Raw genomic sequence first — 20,636 nt, forward strand, 5'->3', positions numbered from 1 at the left:
TCTTGAGTGCATATCACTGGTAAATTATTCCTTAATTCCCTGAGATTATTGCACTGTCCTCATGCATGAAAAAGGACTGAAGAATTTAGTGTTGGTGAGTGACTGACTAGTTTTGTTTTCAGCCAAGAAGTATGTGATCCCAACATAGGAGGTAATATCATAATGTGCCCTCAGTGTGATAAAGTATGCACCTACTGGAACCTCACCATCACTTGTGAATCATCCAAGGTAACTACATTTACAGCCTGTAGACATGCTTTTGAACTTTAGTTGCACTTTCTCTAGTACTACATATAAAACACTGTTGGTCCTCCATTCATGTCCTGCAGAACTGCTAAAGATGTGCAAATAGTTGTTCCTTTTGATACAGTGACTCAACTTTGAAAAGTAAAAACAACATTATTAATTGCTCCAAATTGATCTAAGATGAAAAATTTAAATTTTTTTACTTCACATAGCTGCTGATATTTGATATGAGAATAAAATGTTATTTTAATTGAAAATTTGTTTCATTTGAGGGTACTTCTTCCTTCTGAGGGAAGGAAAGATTCAGTTAAAGCCTTGGTTCAGTAGCTCTGAGTCAATTTTGCTAAGGAAACATTTAAAGCTTGTTTTGACATTTCTAATTTGTGCCTCCTCCCTATTCAAAGAAGTTGTCTGGATCTGTGCCTTGAATTTGATCCATCTTTCCAAGGAGAAGATGGGTACAAGGAGAGGCTGGTGTTGACTGTGACAGAAGCTGTGACACAGCCATGTCCTGTTGTCTGCTCTTTCTTCCTGTCAAAAGGAACCTCACCTTCTTTCTCCATTACCTTGTCTCACTAAGATAATGTCAGCCTTTTGTCATTCCTCTCCATAGATTCAGTCCAAAAACTGTGATTTTTCAGCTATTCATCAAAAACATTTTGCCCAGCTTTAATGTGTTGCATCAGCACACTTAAAGGGTAAAAGAAATAAGAATGCAGGGAAAAGGCTATGATGGGAAAAAAATGGGTAAATAGTGACCACAGAGGTATTTCATCAGTGTGGTTTTACTAACTAACTTGTTATCGTGCTTATGAGAACCAGATGTGTCCATGGCATTTTAGTGGCTTTACTAAAGACCCATAATTCTGTACAGAGTTCCCAGACCAGAACCACTGTTTTTCCTCTTTGTATGCAATAGATGGAAGGATATTTGATAGCAACCATTTTACTACCCCTCATACTGCATATATGGCTTTTATTCTTAATTCTGAACTTTGCATTTAATTTCCTTGATTTACTGGAGGGTGGTGTGCATGGACAGAAATTGAGGAGACACTATCCACAAGAGTTGTTTATGAAACAACATAACTGAAAATCGACATTTTCAGTAAGCAGCTTCTGTTCTGGGTCAGTGCAGAAGAATAAAAATGGTCGGTTATATTTTAAGACTTTTTTTCTTTTCCACTTTTCCAGAAACTCTGTATATTTGATAGCTTTGGAACACTGGTGTTTGCAGTATTTATGGGAATATGGGGTAAGTAGATTTCAACAACTGTGGTTTGTTATCTAATTTTGGCCAAGCCTCCAGCATCAGCCAAGAAAACATGGATAAATTTGCACTGACTCCATTTTCTAGCACTTAGACATTCACTGGCAAGTAGTTCCATAGAAAACAAGCACATTCATGGGAACTTATTATAAGAAAACAAACAATTGTAGACTTAAAAGTGAGTCTTCAGTATCTGTTCTGTTTCAATGACTTGAAGAAAAGTCTGAGGGAAGTGGTTGAGGCTGCCACGTGTTCATCCAGCAAGAGCCAGCCGCATGCTTAAGAATATCTGTCAGAGGAGCTGGGGTTTTTTCCCAAAGACTTTTGGAGATGCTTGTGCTATTAACAGCTGTGTAACTGCACAAGGCAATTGAAAAATGGTAATTTGTTATGTTTCTCAGGAATTTTTTCCTCCAGTCTTTAAGAAGCTGATTGTAAAAAGTTTAATAGTTGCAAGCACTAGATTAATCTTTTAGCAGAGAAAATGTATATGAAACCAGGATGTTTCCAACAGGTGAAAACACTTGGTGTTGTATTCAAGGGATTAGGCAAGGTTTATTTTCCTAGAAACAGTTTATTTTACTCATATTAGCAGCTTTGTTAGCTGGCTTTTATTGCAGTGTCTTATCCAGTAATTACAAAAGTAAGTTCCATGTTAGGTCTGTATACAGGGTGCTATAGAGAATGTGACTCATGTAATATTTTGAATTCATGTATAGGCTGACAAGAATGCAAAATTTGCTTTCTTTGTAAAACACATTGTATTTTTATTTCCCTATGACAACCTTAAGTGCTTCAAAATAGCTCTTGCTTTAAAGAAATGTAAGATGAAATGTATCATTTCAAGAAGAAGTTTTCTCTCAGAACATATGCTAGCATCAAAATATCAGCAGGGGATTCACTAAATTAAAACTTATTAGAAGTTTGATACTAATGTAATCTTCTCCTATCATCTCAAGAGTTAATTTATTGGCAATTTGGTTTTTGATTAAAATTGTTCTTCCTGTTTTGAAGAATGGTTCCAGGAGCAATAATTGAAAAGTTAAGTTTCATGGTTATAGAGATGGCTGCAAGGTCTATTAGTATTCTTGTTGTAAGTCCACTATATAAAGAGGTGAATTATATTACAGAAATTCAACCAAAATTGTACTGAATCCAAACGACCCATGGTCCTGGTGTAATTTCATCTGTAATTTTCATCTTGCTCTATTACTTTTTTAGACCTCCTGGTCCAAAACAATTAAAATAATATTAGACTTTTAGATATATTATTGCATCATTACCATCAATATACTTCTAATAAGTTCTTATTTTTTTGTGTGTATTCCCTTCAAAAATCTTAAAGCACTATGAAACACCAAGGAATTTGGCCTCAGGAGTTAGCCCTTTTTATACATTAATGCTCTGCCAATTCTCTCTTTGATGGTAAAACTAGATTGGCAAAGATTATGAACAAGAGGCAGTTTCCACTTCACTTGATGCCATCCCTGGGTCCCCTTCCTGAGCAAGATCAGTGAAACCAAGAAATGCTCTCCCATGGAGGCACTTCTTTTCAGGCCTTGGTGACACAGCTTCAGAGGCAGAATACCTGGGCCATCCTGAAGGGTAATGTTGGGAGACACACAAAAGGGGACACCACTCAATGTAAGGTGAAATGACTGCTTTGACCTCTGATTCTGAAATGTCATTTGTTTCCACTTGTTGAAACAATCTTGCTTCAAAATAAAAGGAAAATGGCAAATCCAGCAGAAGAGCCTTTCCTGCTCTGAAAGACACAACTTGGCTAATAGCGGGCTGGGAGAGATGTACCTGTGTTATGTGCCCTTCTGTCACAGTTAGCACGTGAGGCTATCATCACAGAAGCAGCCCCTGCACTTCTGAGCTCTCCAGAAGTAGCTGAATTTGCAGCTGGAACAAATCAGTATAGCCTGTAGCCTCCTGTGATTTGGGTTGGGCAGCAATTAGAGGTTTATTGAAGGCTAACGTCCTTGCTCTGCAGGAGAAAGCAGATGAGACCCTCTGGTCTGCTGCTTGCAATGGGCTTGCTGCTGCTAAGCATGAGGGAGTGGACAAGTGCTTGTGAAAGAGTCCCTGAATAACCAGGGGAGCAGGGGTTTCTGGGGTTTTGCCTGTGTGCAGATGCCAAGGACATCTCACAGCCCAGCCCATGGAGTTTCCTGGGTTTTAAATGTTTCAGTTTGGGATTTTTCAACCACACCTGATTTTCGACATAACCTTTAATGTTTGAGCTTGTAACTGCATGCCGTTGAGGTTTCATCATTCAGAATGAGGGGCCAAACTAGTAAAAAAACCCACAATTTTAGGGTTAATTGCTCCCAGACAATGGGAGCAATGAGAGTACAGTGACTGCATACTACTCCTCCTGGAAACAGTGCTGCAGAGCCACCCCACTTATTTAATCTGAGACTACACTGCCTTCAATAATGAAGCATCCAGGTGTGCCATGGAGCATGGTACTGACACCCAGCATCCTGAGCTCCTCCCAACCTTCCCATCTGGGTTTGTCATTGCCTCTGCTGCCAGATCTGCCTGCATAATATCTTGGGACAAGGTAATGAGTTTGGCTGGATTCACGTTTCACCATTACCACTTAGGCATCTGTGTACCTGATCCTTCAGTGCTTCCAGCTGTAGGAGCACAGTCCAGGGAAATAGCTGGCCCAGCCCAGGGAGTTTCTAAGCTTCATGCCATACAAAAAGGGCTGCAGTTTCTTCAGGTTTGTGCTAGCAGAGGAGGAAAGACAGCTGTATTTAAGCAGCTTTACCTGAACAATCATTGTTTTTGAATTCTGCAAATTGATAACTTGTCTACACAAAGCAGCAGCGTGAATGAGCATGAGTTCTTCCTTGTGACAATTTTTGGCATACTAAGTTTTGTTTTTCTAGAAGTCCTGCACTTTCCAGTATTTTATCTTCACCTATCCAAACAGCTTAGTTTCTTAAGCATCCCATGATAAACTTTTTCAAAACGGTCTGTAATATGAAATCCAAAGTGCTCATTTCTTGGCCTTAGGCAGAAAGCAAATATATAGATAAATTATATACATTCTTTAGCATGTGGTTACAACATAATTTACCTCAGGTTTCTCATATTAAAGTACATATATATCCAAAGGCATAATTGCATAAAGGAGTAGGTCCAGTTGTTTTCACCATTGCATTGGCCACTAAAGGCTTTATTCCACGCCTGTGAAAAGCTGTATGGAATACTGAGCCATCTGTTATAGCCAAGAGGGGTCAAGCAATATCCAATACTCATGTGGTATTGCTCATTTTGTCTATCGTTCAAATAGTTACCTTTTTTTTGGAGTTTTGGAAGCGACGGCAGGCTGAACTGGAATATGAATGGGACACAGTTGAGTACTTAGAGCAAGAAGAGCAAGTTCGCCCAGAATACGAAGCTCGTTGCACTCACACAGTGATGAATGAAATCACACAGGTAAGGAATATTTTGATAACTGGTGATGGTTACTGCTACAGACTGCTGTGAGCAGACACTATCAAAATTGTGAATCTGGGCTGGAGCTTTATAAATCAGCAGTGCCTCAAGTTGATAAACTGCCCTGAAAACAGTGAATTTATAAAGTACACATGCAAGGAGAGGGAATTTTTACCTAACTGCAAGCACTTTAAAGTAGTTGCCTGTTTGAGGGCCTTGAGCTGCTGAGGTTCCTATGTCTTAAATAAACAGAAGTAGGCATTGTTCCCAGCTTAGATGACAAAGGCTACTTTATTAAATCCCCTGAGAAATTATTAAATGTTGCTTCCAGAGGCCAAGATCACAGAGCATTTGCTGTCTTTGCCTAGGAATGCATCAGGTGAAAGGCGAATAGAGGGAAACATTACATGATTATATATGATGCCACGAATGTCTTTTTAACCAAAGATGTTTCTGCTTGAAATTGTATAAATAGCTATTGTTGCTAAGTGCATATGGATGCAATTATGATTAATAACAACAAACTTGCAGAGACAAGGATAAACCTCATTTCAATGAAATAGGATTCATATTTCTGGGGATTTAGTTTAGATTTCTGTTTATTATACATTTGAGTAGCTTTAGCTTCAGTGGCTTACTCAAGTTCAGTTTCACTTTTTATTATTCTCTGTCAATATATTACTCTGTCTTTTATCTAATCATCTGCACTGCTTTCACATTCCATCCACGTTTTACTAATGTTTATTAGAGGGCACTTGAAAAGTTTCAAAATTAACTGCCATAGTTGAAACTATCCTATATAGATCTTCTTTTTATATCTTGTACTATCAAAAACTCATCCTGTTTAAAAGCTTATAAACTTATGCCACCTTGAACATATAAAGTCATAGCTAGAAAGTTCCTTTAAGACAGTTCAAAGAGTGAGAAATATGCTAAAATATTTTATTTTGAACCTCAGAAATTCTTTTAAGACTCAATGAATTTTAACAGCACCACACTGAGGTAGGCATTTTCTTTGGGGAACACATCCCATTGTTCCTCAGAAGTCGAGGACCAAAATTTTAATGCCTGCTAAATTTAGCCATGGACGTTTGAAAGATAATGACCTCGGATGCAATGATCAGCCAAGAAGGATGGGTCCACTTAAAAGGACTATGCACCCTGTCGTGGCTGAAGTCAATAAGAGCTGAGGACCCTCCACCTCTATGGAAGGAATTTTTATCTTCAAAGGGGCAGCAAAAAAAAAAGACACCTGTAATCTGGCTAGACTTCTGAAATCATGAATAAATGTTGAGTTTCCAGGAAACAAAACAAGGTACTTTTTTCCTTTTTTTCTGCCCTCAATATCATAAACAGCTTAATTGGAGTGCACAAAAAATATGAAAGAAGATTGGGTGCATCCTTGATCTGTTTCTTAATCTTTTACAGCAAGAAGAACATGTGCCGTACACTGCATGGGGGAAGTGCGTACGGATGACTTTCTGTACAAGTGCCATCTTCTTCTGGGTAAAGTTCTTCTCTTGTTCTTTCCCCTCATAAATTCACTTTTCTAGTAAGTGTCTAAAAAATGATCCTCCTGAACTGAACAAGAAATGACAATGGAACTGGTTCAGCTGGATTTCCATCTCATGCATAAATCAAGCCCAAAAGGTACAGACACACATGGAGAAGGTAGCTGTAGTCACCCAACACTTATTAGCACACAGTACCAAAATATCCTGTGGTTGTGGCTTCTGAGTTATGCTTGTGAAGGTGGTCCATTGGTTTTTCCCTCATTATTTTAGGACAAATGTCTTTGCTTTTAGGGGGACAATAAGGGGAAGACTTTGGTTTATATGCTGTCCTCCCTGCTAGTTTCTGTCTGATTTGTTCCGGCTGTGTTCTTCCATATTGAGTCTCACAGTCCATGACCTCTTTCAAGTTTTGTGTTTCACTTAACAGAGCAAAGCTGGGTGCTCTTTAATCTTCTAGAGCTGCTACTTTAATTAAAACTAAACCTTGAAAGCAGTCCAGTCAACCATGACGCAATGAGCAGGCCCAGAGAGATTGCCTTGAAAAGCTCTGTATTTTAGCATGCTGCATGTCCTCCTTATCCGTAGCACAAATAGTAGCTGGAAAAGACCTCATTCTAGGTGATAGGATGCAGATAGGAGATAGAGTGGTGTCTGGCAGCCCAGGAGAGCCTCAGCATTGACACATTTGAAACACAAAGGAAAGAATACTGACTTGCAGCTGGATTTAAATAGACTGGACTTCATATTGGAGGGAAGAGATTTGTTCTGGGTTTGTCACTTGTGTTACTGCACAGTTATTGTGTGCAGGGTCAGGGGAGGTAGTTCATGGCAGTTTGCTGAGATAGTGGTAAAAAGATACACAGCCTGTAGACCTTAACTAAATAATAGCTAGAGAACTAGCAAGAAATAAAAGCAGGAAGAGAAGCAGAAAGAGGAGATGGCAAGCAAGACAGGATGCATGGATCATTACTGTAACTCCTGCAGACTACATGACTTGGGCTGAAAATTTTTCTATTCCTTTGAGGGATCTGTAGTCTGTAACAGTATCATGTGGAAGAGAAGGTGCAGCTCCCTCCATAATCAATGTAGACTTGATAGTACATCTGCCATCCTGCCAGTTGTCCAATATGAAGAATTTTCTCTCATCACATGCCTCAAGGTGTAAGATTTCATTACACATCTCATTATATTGGTTCACATCAGTACAAACCTTGTTATTAGTCATAAAACAGACCATCTCTTTTCTTTCCTGCAGATTTACTATGCTACATGAAAAAAAGGCTTCTTTTATGGATTCTCTATTTATTGCCTTGTATCTTATTTGATCATCCTCTTGCAATGGAATGACAGGCACAAAGTTGCTTTCCTTTTACCTATCATAAAAAGTGTATTGAACTCACTTTTTCCCTAAAGCCAGTGATTGAACATAAACATCTTTCTTGCATTCCCTTGGCAGATCCTTTTGATTATTGCTTCAGTTGTTGGAATCATTGTCTACAGGCTCTCAGTTTTCCTGGTGTTCTCTGCAACATTGTCACAGCACATCAGCGGAACGGAGGCGATCCGCAAGTACCTGACTCCACAGACGGCCACGTCAGTAACCGCTTCGCTCATCAGCTTTGTTGTCATTATGATTCTCAACATCATCTATGAAAAAGTGGCAATCCTGATCACTGACTTCGGTATGCTGCTTCTGCACCTCAGATAGAAACGTGCGGTAAAATAGCTAAAAAATTGGCATTTATATGTATAGTAGGTATTACAATAAAGGAACACCTGTACCACATCTTTCAGAATTTTCCCACCAAATCACACAATACCACCTAGAAATTTTCCAATACAGATTTTCTCAATATCAGAGAAATGTGATATTCAGCTCTTTGCCTGAAAAGTCCTTACCTGGGCAGCATGAAAGATCAATTGTTTACAGTTTTGTGCTTGTAAAACAGAGAAAGCAAATAAAATTACTACAACAACTAAGCTTTATGAAAACAGATCAGTAAGTCATAACACATTCAATTACTCTAGCTTTTGTTTATGGGGAAAATAGCTATTTTCTTGTAAATAAGGGAACTAAGGTCACTATTCCAAAGCTACATACTACTCTGATGTTGTTAAACAGTTAAACAGTCACAAATAATATTGTTCTCTATATCCAGGCCATCAACATTAAAGTAGCTATTTTACTTTAAATGCATGAAGTAGTGTGGTGTTTTCATTTAGTACTGTTTCATCAGTTCAAAGTGTTGCATTTGCATCTTTCCTGAGTCTGCTGGATTTGGGTTCTTTTTTTCCCAAGTTATCAGAATTTTTGCTTCTTCTCTTTCTTTATTGTCAGTGAACAACTTCTTTCCTTTTTACAATCCATACAGTTTTAGAATGATGTAATGGTTACAGTGTACATGGGGATTACGTACAATCTAAATGATAATGCTCTCAGTCATGTTAAGGAATATGGGGCATACAGATACTTTGCAGCCGTGGCTCTAGAACAGCTTGTAGGTTACTTGTAGATTGGGTTGGGTTGGGGTTCTTTAAATTCATTTACTTTTCTTTCATTGCAGAACTTCCAAGGACACAGACCGATTATGAAAACAGTCTGACCACAAAGATGTTCTTGTTCCAGTTTGTTAACTACTATTCTTCATGCTTCTACATAGCCTTCTTTAAGGGTAAATTTGTAGGTCACCCTGGAAGTCCAGTCTATTGGCTAGGAAAGTATCGCAATGAAGAGGTAAGAATGCATAATGTATAATTAGTCCAGGTAATCTGCTGCAGTTAGGAGTGTATAAAGCAAAACATAGTTGTACGTATTTAGGGTTTTAAAAGTGACTGCCCCCCAAGCTAATTGCCTCCTCACTAACCTCTAGCATAAAAGAACATGGCACAAGACCGGTCGGGCTTAGAAATGTGTTACACATACCCAGAAAAGTGTATTTTTCTGTGGTCCTACAATCTGTGAATGGGCACACAGGAAGGAAAGAATATCAGTAGACACATTCCTATTCTGCTGGATGACCCTCACCTGGTGATAGCACAGAGCTGCATGGCTTCATCTGGTACTTCACTCTTCCACTGCTGTTCTGTCAACTTACCAAATGTGAATATATATGGCCTGGAATTGGCTTTTGTATACCTTACTGGAAAGGTTTCCCTAGACAGTCTTCTTGGATTGCTTTCAGTTATTGATAATATTATTATAATAAACCTGGAATGCATTATTTTAAACTCTTCATTCATGCCGGAAAAGTTACCCAACTTCAAAAAATTTTCCTTTCTCTCCCAACCTTCAGTGTGATCCAGGTGGATGTCTCCTTGAGCTCACAACCCAGCTTGCTATCATAGTAGGAGGGAAAGCTATCTGGAACAACATTCAAGAAGTGCTTCTTCCGTAAGTTCAAACTATTAAGTAATCTGCTCTTCCATATTTGAAAAATACTGGTTTGCTTGATGCCTTCAGGCACTTGGTCATTGAGTTTGGTAAGTGCATATTGTATTCTGAAAGAATAAGACTTGTCCCCAGGGTCCTTTTTAGACAGTTTGGATATTTTGGTCTGGTAGTCTGGGCTCCTGTCTCTGTTGTTTTAACTGATTTTAATTCTAATCAGAAATTTTTCCTTCCTCTGCAAGTCAAACTCGATGTGTTTCAGGTTGAATATTTAAAACTGAGGTAATAGAAGCTCTGAGAATATTAAACTGAAGATTTGCTTAATATTGATTGGAATGATTTGTTGTTATACATTGGGCTTTTAAAAATCATGTAAAAGTTACTGATTTAACTCATTTAGTAAGTATAAATCACTATGATTCTGATATATAGCCCCTTTACACTCTCATTTATGGTTTGTAAATAACCACTTTTAGGATAAGGCAACAAAAGGAAGGAAGAAAGTTTTGAGTAATTCAGAAATAACTAAATCCATTGTTTAAAGCTGTTATGGCAGAAATGTCAATTTTTTTTTTTTCATTTACTGAACTTTTTAGGTTCTTTTACCAATGTTAGTGCTCTTTTTCTCCCTGCCTGATAGCTTGGTCAAGAATTTAATTGGAAGATACTCTGCAGCTGCTAGATCAGAAAAAGTTGTTCCACGTTGGGAACATGACTACCACCTCCAGCCCATAGGAAAACTTGGACTATTTTATGAGTATCTTGAAATGGGTAAGTAACAGTTTAGTCTGGATTCACTACCACTGCTGGATACAGACATATTCTAAAGAAAATCTTCATACAAGCTATGCTTAATAAGGTGGGCAGAGGAGACATTAATGTTTTCTGAGTCAAGTTTTGATGAGCCATTACAGATGGTTTTACAAGCTTTTATTAAGCAGCCAAGCCTTAATCAAGTTTATAACTAGGAAACAGTATGTGGTTGTACAAGGAGGAGTGCTGCTGCTTCCTTGCCTAATCCTGTGAGAAATGAATTCAGAAGGCAAACCACTGTCATGTTCTGGTGTTGCAAAGCTGGGCCCTGTGTCAGACTGCTCTTCTGGAGGTGTCTGCAGTCACCAGGACTTGTTGCTGGTAACTAACTGGGAGCTGGCAGACCATGGCTGGTTTGTTGCCACCATCCAGTTTGTGATGGCACTGCCAAGTGTACTTAAGGCAGTACCCAGACACCAATAAGATGATTGTTGGTTTGGGCCTTCCAGTTCAGTATGGAGACAGATAGTTATGAGATTTCCAGGTCTTCATGATAAAGACATCAGAAAGAAATGGATATTTGAATACCCAGAATAGTTCCCTTGGTGTATTGTAACTTGTAATAATTTTCTGTCCCCTTCACCTAGCAGGTTTTTCCAGTACTGTTGTGCTACTATTTTCTCATGCAGAAGATTCACTAGAATCCCAGCTACTCTTTCTTGTTTCTCCCACCTGAATTTGGAGTATATAAACTATACATGCCTACACTTGCTTATCTCCAGTAAGCAAAAGCCTCATCGGTGTACGTAACCTCTCCCTCCCACAGTTATACAGTTTGGCTTTGTGACTCTGTTTGTGGCATCCTTCCCCCTGGCTCCTCTTCTGGCTCTTATTAACAACCTGTTGGAAATCCGGTTGGATGCGTGGAAGCTGACGACCCAGTTCAGGCGCATGGTTCCACAGAAGGCACAAGACATCGGTGCCTGGCAACCCATCCTGCAGGGCATAGCCATTCTGGCCGTGGTCACCAATGTAAGTACGGTGCCAACAACTGCAAAAGATAAAATGCCTTCCCTGCAGGTGCCAGGAATGCTGTGTGTGGCAATGCAACTTAAATGATCCTTAAGGCACATCTTCTTAAAGCAGAAATTCAGCTTCTTTCTTGTGTACTTAAAAATACGTGTGCTCAAAATTGCAGATCAGAATGAATTCTCTGAGAATTTGGACACTAATCTGTTCTTCAGTTGTTCTTAAAATTTTTATGTACACAATAAAGAAGCTGAATTTTAAGAAAGTTTCTTTAAAATATTTAAGAATAAATTCTGATGAATATACTTCTAACAATGAAATTCAGACCTTTCCCACTTTTTGTATCAATTCACCAAGATTTTATTTGTAGTCTGCATTGTGGGAAGAAAAATAAGCCATTGGTATTTATCACTGTGGATTATTTGATTACTTGTTCTTAAACAGTAGCTAGTATGTATTAACTTACAGAAAATTCTCACTGCTGGCCTTTCTTAAAGGAGCTATGACCACTGGTTTCTTCCACAGGGACAATAACACTCCATGGGGAATAACCTTTTTGAAAAAGATTGCTGTTTTCTTCTGTTATCAGGGAGATCCAAATATGTTATGCTATTGGATAAGATAACTGCTTTTCCTGGTCAATCCAACTGGATCTTGTAATACCAATATGAAATTAGAAGTTGTATATATCTATATCTTAAGATTACTTTAAAATATTGTACCTTATCACAGTTCTCATGGTATTCAGGTCAGAGCTAAAGTGGCTTAGGTGACCTTACCTTGACTCGGCCATGTGCAGGCTTCTGTTATGAATGTGTTCGTGCCCTGCTTTCTGCAGCTGATGTCGCTGTGCAAACAGGGCATCAGCCTCTCACCTCCGTGGGGCTGTCACATTCAAACAGCCCTGCTGCATGTGTTGTGGACCTCAAACAGATTGGTATTTATTGCTAATGAAGTGTAGGCCACAAAACCATGTGCTTGAGCAAATGCTAGAAGCCGTTTTCTTCCTTTAAGTATGTTTCGTTTCTTGTTTGACATCCAGGAACTGATCCAAGTCATCAGTCTTTCCTTTACCAACCCTGCCTTGATTTTGCTGTAGAACACAGAAAGTGCTTCTTCTCCCCTACATGACTTACTACAGCTGATTATACTTGGGTAGTAGTGTATCATCTTCTCCTTCATGCATGTTACCTTTGTAACAGCTCCTGGTGACTTGCAAGCAACTTTTGCACAAAGCTGCCAGTTTTGGGAGTTGCCGTGAGGCACTGGACTTGCTATTGCATCTGTTGTTGATTTGAAGACTGATTTTAATTAGTTATGGTATAAATGGAAAACTGTGTGCAGTAAAGCTTGGGAAGCAAAGAATGTGCTGTTTGTTTGTAGTTCTCCAGTGCAATACTCTGAAATGCAGCCCATAATTCAAGGGGAAAAAAAGTTTTTCCTTTGAGAGGATGCCGTAGGATTAGCTCTCATATTTCTGTCCTTGAAGCTCTCCAGAGCACATCTGGAGATCATTCTGAGAGAGGGAGGAGTGAGACAGGGTTCAGATTTAGGATGATGAGAGACCTGGGGTCTTGCAAAAAAGATTCAGTAAGATCAAGTATTAAGGTGTGTAAATACCATATTCCAGCATCTTTCTAACACAAAGAAGCAGCATCAAACTCATTTGGTCCAAAGGGAGAAGGAATTTTTTTGCCTTACTGTTAAGTTGATATTAATTCATTTATGGTCTGACTAGATGAGCTAACAAACAGAAAGAAAATTTATTTAACAAAAATTTTCTATGCTTGTAATTCAGACTATAAATACTCTACTTGTACTCTACTTTTAACTCTACTTCAGAGTTAAAAACAGAGTAATTTAGCTGTGAGGTCGTCTCCCTGCAACTGCAAGACACAGTAATATATACTTCTTGTCAGTCAAAAACACCCACTCAGCATGTAAATATAAACAACACATAATTTTCACTTCATTTCACACTGGCATGTAATGCTTAAAAACAGTATTTAAAAGTGCATGCCAACTACATTTGATTTAAGCCAAAGTGCAGTACAAGAAAAACACCTTATCCTTGAAATTTTTCAATGAGTTTATTTTAGACGTGGGATGCCTCCTTTCATTTCTCATCAGCCAAAGTTTCTCTCAACTGAACTCACTTGCAACAATATTCTGGAGAACTAAATACAGATCTTGGACCACAGTCTCAAAATTATTGTTTCTGCAACTTTTATCTTAACTACAGTTTAGCTTCTCAGGTCCTTCAAAGAAAGCCAACTCAAAAGGTAAGACAGTAGGATAGCATTCATCATTTGGCAGTGGTGCTACTTGAGGTAGGATGGGTCTGGTCCCCTTTTCAACTCCTTGCTCTTTCCCTTCACTGTCTTTTCCCCTCAGTGCTGTCTCTTGCATTGTGCCAGCACTAGCACTTTATAAACACATGATGAATCAGACCAGGGAAAGCATCCAGTGGTGATTCCCAGTCAGATGAGCATTGTCATCTGATCTGCTGCATGGGGCCAGGAATGCCCAAGCCAGCGAAGAGCACAAGTCAATGGCTAGAGGCAGAGGCAGGAGGTTGTTTTAGCTAGCACTGCCACCAAAGCATTCTTCAAGGAACTTTGTAGAAGAGGTATCCACTTATTTTTTCACCCTTTCTCCTCTCTCCCCTTCCCTTTTTCTACAACTGTTACAAATACCTCCTCTGGTTGGGACTGTCTGGCTGGGAATGGTGCACAAAAATAGAAAATTTTTGTCCCATAGCATGAAAATAAGGAAATACAGACTTTGTGAATTGCAGACAGGCATGATGGAGAATAAAATACAGATATTAACTAGCTTTTATGCTCCTCTGTTACCCATTATTGCTTGACTTTGCCCCTAACTGTCCCATGATTTTCCTGTAGTTTTTTTCTGCCTCTTTTATACATCTCTGCCTAAATCTCCCTCCCCCTGATCCCATCCGATCCCTACTTCACGCCTTTCTCCTCCATGTCTTTGCCCTGGTTCTTCCCATCCATGTTGTCAAGCGTGTATTTTTATCCTGGCATTGGACAAAACACTTGTCTTTCAGTCCTGGAGTGCAGCTGGTCACTCCTTCCCAGGTGCTGGGCACCAGAGACGCCTGTTGTCATGAGTTGGCTGGGCAGCCTCTTGCTAAGTACTGAGCTGCAGATCTTGCCAATGGAAAGTCTTCCTCACAGGGGAACCTTTTGAACTTGCAGTAGCAGAGGAGGAAATTAGATTAAACATAGTTAACCTTTCTTCCAGAATAGGATGTTTTGGGAAGTTCATGAGTTTAGAAAAGACTTCCCACAATAAACCCACAGATCAAATTTCCTACCCAGTTTGTGACTAGCAGACTGAGTAGGACAGGGACTCTCTTGGGAGCAAGATAAAAACAAATGGTCACGTCATGTAAAACAGCACTATGCAGCTGCTACTAAAAAAAATTATCTTGGCATCAAGAGCAGTTTCCACATGTACTACGCTATAGTAGGAGGCAACAAGCACCAAGATGAATTTGGGCTGGCTAGCACCTCAGAAAGGGTGGGATGTTTCTAGGATCAGAGATGGATCAGTTATATATCTAATTTATTTAATTCATTTACTCAAACATCGGGGAACATGGTGAAATTTAATTTTCTGTTACTGAAGAACTCTTCTGTTGTTTCCATTAGTTTCATCAGGCAGAATTTCTTTAAGGATCTCATAACTACTCATTAGAAGCACATTTGCTGATCTCCTCTGCATGCACATGAAAAAAGTGGTTTATAGTATAACTGTTTTAAGGCATTCAGCAGAGCTAGCATAATTTAGAAACTGTACAGAGTGCACATGCCAGAAAGGGATGGTTTTGTGTCCATGAGAGACTACATGCTCATTTACAGAATGAACCACCACTGACAGGAAAAGCACGTATTTTCTATTTTTAGCTCACACGCTAACTTTTGAGATGATAAGTATATGGCAAAGGAATGCATATCAAAGCTTATTTCTTTAATGCTGCTCTGCTTTTTTGTCTTCTCTTTCTGAAACGCAGGCTATGATCATTGCTTTTACATCTGACATGATTCCTCGTCTGGTTTATTACTGGTCCTTTTCAGTCCCTCCTTATGGGAGCCACAGCAATCACACTATGAAAGGGTATATAAACAGCACACTTTCTGTCTTCAATATATCAGACTTCAAGAATGCAAGCAAGCCATTTTCCCCTTGGTTCGGGACCCACACGACATGCAGGCAAGTGTTAAATAAGCATTTGTCATTTTCCAATTACAAAAATAATGAGTTTTGTATCTAAGTCATCTAATTCAGTTAAAATATGCAGTAAGAAACATTAAAACACAGGAAGAGCCAGCTTATTTTGAATGGCAGAATGGAGTGGAAGTATTCACCCATAAGTTTGTGCTACTCAGAAAATTCTTATTTTAATTTGGTTTTCTCCTATCTGATAAAATAAAACACCTTAAAGTTTTTTAAGTAGTTCTTAATCAAGGGGCAAAAATAGGACATTTCAGCCAAATACGGCTTATTTTGCAGATACGATTTTACCCATCGCAGTAGTTCCCCAAGCTAACTGTTCCTGGACACATTAAGCAGGGCCATGTCGTGCTCCATCCTCTGGCCACAGTGCCGTACTGCAGAGATGCCGGGGACCAGCTCCTGACTTTCCTACTTTGCTTCCAGATACCGGGATCTCCGCTACCCTCCTGGTCACCAGCACCAGTATGAGCACAACATATACTACTGGCATGTCATTGCAGCCAAGCTGGCTTTCATCATTGTCATGGAGGTCAGTGTATGGGGGTTTGAGCATTGCTTATTTAATCTCTTCCCTCCATGCAGAAAATCCTTCAGAGATACTCAGTCCAGGCACAGCTATCAGAGCTGGTGATGTGTGCTAGCAGGAGCAAGAACTTGGGAGATGTAAATTAAGAGTAGCAACATTAGAAAAAGAATTCCCTGAAATCATGACCTCAGGTGAGGATTGCCCCACATACCTGCAGCTGAGGATTGCTCCAATGTATCTGCAGCTTCTTTTCTCAAGAACTGTAGAATTATTTCTAGCAACAGAAATAGAATACATGTACTTAGAAGAAGTCTGTGCACAGCATCCTGAATGCATATACATGATACATATACGTAATACATGTACATAATATATGTACAATACGTGGCAGAGTGAAGTCTATAAAGACAGTCACTGTAAGAGGTGAGTCTGTAGATGATCATCAGTAAGCAATTGCTCCTTCCTCTGCAGCTACAGCCTGGGCTTATGAAAGATGGGAGTCAGTCCAAGATGAAGAGAGGGAAATATTGGGTATTATTTAATTATAAAATGTACGTAGGGCCTGATCCAGAGACTACTGAAGTCATCAGAAACATGCAACTGGTTAGAGCAGAATTCCTGTAGCAGGGAAAAGTAATTGCCCCAGAGTCATTTGAACAAACCTAAAAAATCTTACAGGAAACTGTAACCCGTGTTTCCATGTGGGAGGGAAGCACAGTGTACCAGGGTTTCCCAAAGCAGGCAGAGAAGTCCTTGCTCAAATCAGGATTGGAAAATCAGAAACTCTCGTTTATTGGATAATTATTCTATCTTATTGTCTTTTTAAAATCCTTTTCTACCCTGTTAGATACTGATAGTGAATCAGCTCAGAGTCTTAAGACAAAAAAATGACACTTCATTTATAATTGTAATTATGTCCTGTTCATCCTGACTGACATAGTTTCATTTTCACCTTTCCCAGCATGTCATATACTTTGTGAAGTTTATTATTTCATATGCAATTCCGGATGTATCACAAAAGACCAAGAGCAAGGTCAAACGGGAGAAGTACCTCACACAGAAACTCTTACATGAGAATGATCTCAAAGGTGTGAAAAAAAAACATGGGTAAGATAGCCGAGAAAATTATCAAAGGAGCAGACAGCACTTTCCGACCTAAAGATGAATAAGTACTTTTTCATATGGAATAACAGTACTTAGCCAACTAATACCTGTCCAGATATTACCAATAGCTATCAAGCATTTTGGATTTACTAAACATTGTTTCTGGCAACTCTTACATACTCATTTACCAGTTTCCCTTGGACAAACACAACCACTGCAACTCAGATAAGAGTTACCATTTTTTAAAACAGTTTTTTAGGACATATTTAAAAAAAAAAAAAAAAAAAGATGAAGGTGAAAATTACTTATCCTCTTAAGAAGATGCAGATTAATTTCCAAACACCAAGTCTGCTTTCTACTTTTTTTAGGCATCAGCTATTAGATAACTAGTGTGACTTGAATAAAACCTTAAGAACAAGAATGATTTGCTGTAAGAATATCATCGCATCTAATGAAGGAGTTTTGATTGCTTGCTAATGCAAAGCCTTGCTATAAAATGAAGAGGAAAAGCCAAAACATGAAGGAAAAAGAAAGAAAATACAACTCAAAATCCCATTGTTAAGCCATTGGAATTGACATACTAAGCACAGTTGTTTGCTACTCTGAATTAGCTATGTATACTGAGACTTAAATGGATAACAAGATATCTCAAATAATCATGGATCACAAGAAGCAACAGGACTGTAAGCCCATCCTGTTCATCAATCTCTGTGTAAACAGGAGAATTGCTTTTGAAATCAATGCATACAAACTGACCTTACAGCACTCCAAGTGAGTAGAAAACTCAGGCATTTTATCTTTTCCCAGTCAATGTACTTTCATTAGTTCACTTGCCCATTCTGAGCTAAATGCTCATAGCCTTGAAGGTCTCCTACCTGTAAAAGCAATAAGTGTTAAAAGTCTTTTCACATACTAAATCAATATTTGTGGAGGGCTGTCTTTTGCATTTCTCTCACACCAGAATGTGCTCTTCCCTGAAGTTTTGACATAGGACAAATGTGCAGCTGAACATTTTGATACAACATTGCATGATAAAGTGAATTCTGACAAGACTATGAATCTATTGAAACTGGAGATTGGAATAAACCATATAATAGGCCTTAACCATGATATGAAGCTTTAAATAACAGTGAAGGATGGCAGAGGTGTGGAGGCATGTGCTACAGCCATCAGTCATCTTCAAATCAGGCTGCAGATCTGCTTGCTTATTTTGGCTCCAGCTGCAAACTGAGAATTAGGGAATTACAAATTAGGTATGTATGTGGAGGGCTACTTTGTGCCTGAAGCACTGATATTCCAGATTATTAACTTACTTTCTCTTTTAACAGTTTTAATGGACCAGTTTTTATAAATCATGAAAACAAAAACCTTTTTAAAAAAGCAAAAGTACGCCTGTACTCTATAAACCAGGTGATTACTTTACGTTTGTAATTTTGTACTCCTCTTAAATGCAATAGATATGCAGAATTTTTAGGCGTATTATTAATATAGCTTTTTACATATGAAGTCCATTTACAGAAACTAAATAGCATTTAGAAGATGTTTTATCCAGTCAATAATCAGAAGGAATTAAACTTATGAATTTTGCAGCAAAACTTCCAAATACTGAGTGCTGTGTAACACAAGCCTGTCTTTTGAAGGAAATCCTACAGAACCCTAAAATCATTCCGATTGGAAAAGACCTTTAAGATCATCAAGTCCAGCCATTAAAGCAACATTGCCAAGTTCACAACTAGACCATGTCCCTGTGTGCCACATCTACACGTCTTTTAAATACCACTCTCTGGGCCCAGCCAGCCAGTTTTTCATCCAGCCAACAGTAGGTCCGCCCAAGCCATGAGCAGATCAGCACCCATTCGGCCCCAGAGACTTGTGAGTGTCCAAGTGGTGTAGCAGGTCACTGACCATTTCTCCTTGGATTATGAGGGCTTCATTCTGCTCCCTGCCCCTGTCTCCCAGCTCAGGGGGCTGGGTACTCAGAGAACACCTGTTCTTACTCCTAAAGACTGAGGCAAAGAAGGCATTGAGTACCTCAGCCTTTTCCTTTGTCTCTGTGATTCCCACCACATCCAAAAAAGGATCGAGAGTCTCCTTAGCCCTCCTTTTGTTGCTGATAAGTTTACAGAAACATTATTATTGTCTTTTACAGCAGTAGCTAGATTAGGTTCTAGCTGGGCTTTGGGCCTTTTAATTTTCTCCCTGCATAACCTCGCAGCATTAGTCTTCCTGCCCCTTCTTCCAAAGGTCATCAACTCTCCTTTTTTTTCCTGAGTTCCAGGCAAAGCTCTCTGTTCAGCCAGGCTGGTCTTCTCTTCTTTTGACATTTCCAGGGATGGAGACTCCACAACCTCTCTGGGCCACCTGTGCCAGTGCTCAGTCACCCTCACAGTGAAAAAGTGTTTCAGTTTGTGCCCACTGCCTCTAGTCCTGTCACTGCAGAATATACCAAACTTTCAGTTAAAACAAAGCTTTGTCCAAAAAACTGTTCCAAGGAACAATTTTAGTGAAGTACTTAGGATTTACCTGTGCAAAATGAGTTGGGTTAGAAAGAACAGTCAGCTCCTTTCATGCCTGCAGTTTTGATTTTAGCTTTCAACTGGACCTTTCTCATTTGCAGTTGTGTTCACATGAGAGATGCCATTTTTATTCCCTCATCAGTGATGACAGCACCAGTGTGCCTTAAATAACTTTCCAGGTGTGGTGTTAGAGGTGTTGAGGCAGGTAAGGAGGCATCCTGTGATAAAGGGGGGGAAATGCAGCACAAAATGTACCATTTCAGGTAATTATTTGGTCTTGAGGAAGCTCTTTGAGAGTTAAAGAGACTAACTAGCAAACAAAGGGATTGTCATACTGTGAGCAGTGGCAAAGCTTAAGGCTGATTTTCAGTAGTGCCTGGTCTTTTGCTCCTTGTTTGATATCTGGGGACTCTCCAAGTTGTTTCTTTCTACATCAGTTGGCACCGTTTCCTAAAGGGGGAGTTAGCCCTCAGTGTCATAAAGAGTTTATATTCCTGCCTTTAAAATAACAATTTAAAAACCTGCTACATCAGCAAATCCTGTGTGTCTATGGCTTGGGCTCCTCCCA

The 20,636-nt window shown here is 39.2% G+C and overlaps 1 protein-coding gene across 1 annotated transcript in view; it reads left to right on the forward strand.

Annotated features, from left to right (window-relative positions):
- ANO6 (anoctamin 6) overlaps positions 1-18,919 on the forward strand; it is a 68,044-nt gene extending 49,125 nt beyond the window's left edge. The window contains 13 exon segments of the mRNA XM_068997938.1: positions 123-228; positions 1,441-1,501; positions 4,830-4,975; positions 6,404-6,481; positions 7,946-8,171; positions 9,054-9,223; positions 9,783-9,880; positions 10,518-10,648; positions 11,457-11,662; positions 15,699-15,898; positions 16,346-16,451; positions 17,410-17,541; positions 17,543-18,919. Coding sequence (XP_068854039.1) covers positions 123-228; positions 1,441-1,501; positions 4,830-4,975; positions 6,404-6,481; positions 7,946-8,171; positions 9,054-9,223; positions 9,783-9,880; positions 10,518-10,648; positions 11,457-11,662; positions 15,699-15,898; positions 16,346-16,451; positions 17,410-17,541; positions 17,543-17,617 — 1,735 coding nt within the window. The 3' untranslated portion in view covers positions 17,618-18,919.
- Positions 18,920-20,636: the final 1,717 nt, after the last annotated feature.

This window comes from Aphelocoma coerulescens, chromosome 1A, assembly GCF_041296385.1.
Source record: "Aphelocoma coerulescens isolate FSJ_1873_10779 chromosome 1A, UR_Acoe_1.0, whole genome shotgun sequence".
Classification (NCBI taxonomy): domain Eukaryota; kingdom Metazoa; phylum Chordata; class Aves; order Passeriformes; family Corvidae; genus Aphelocoma; species Aphelocoma coerulescens.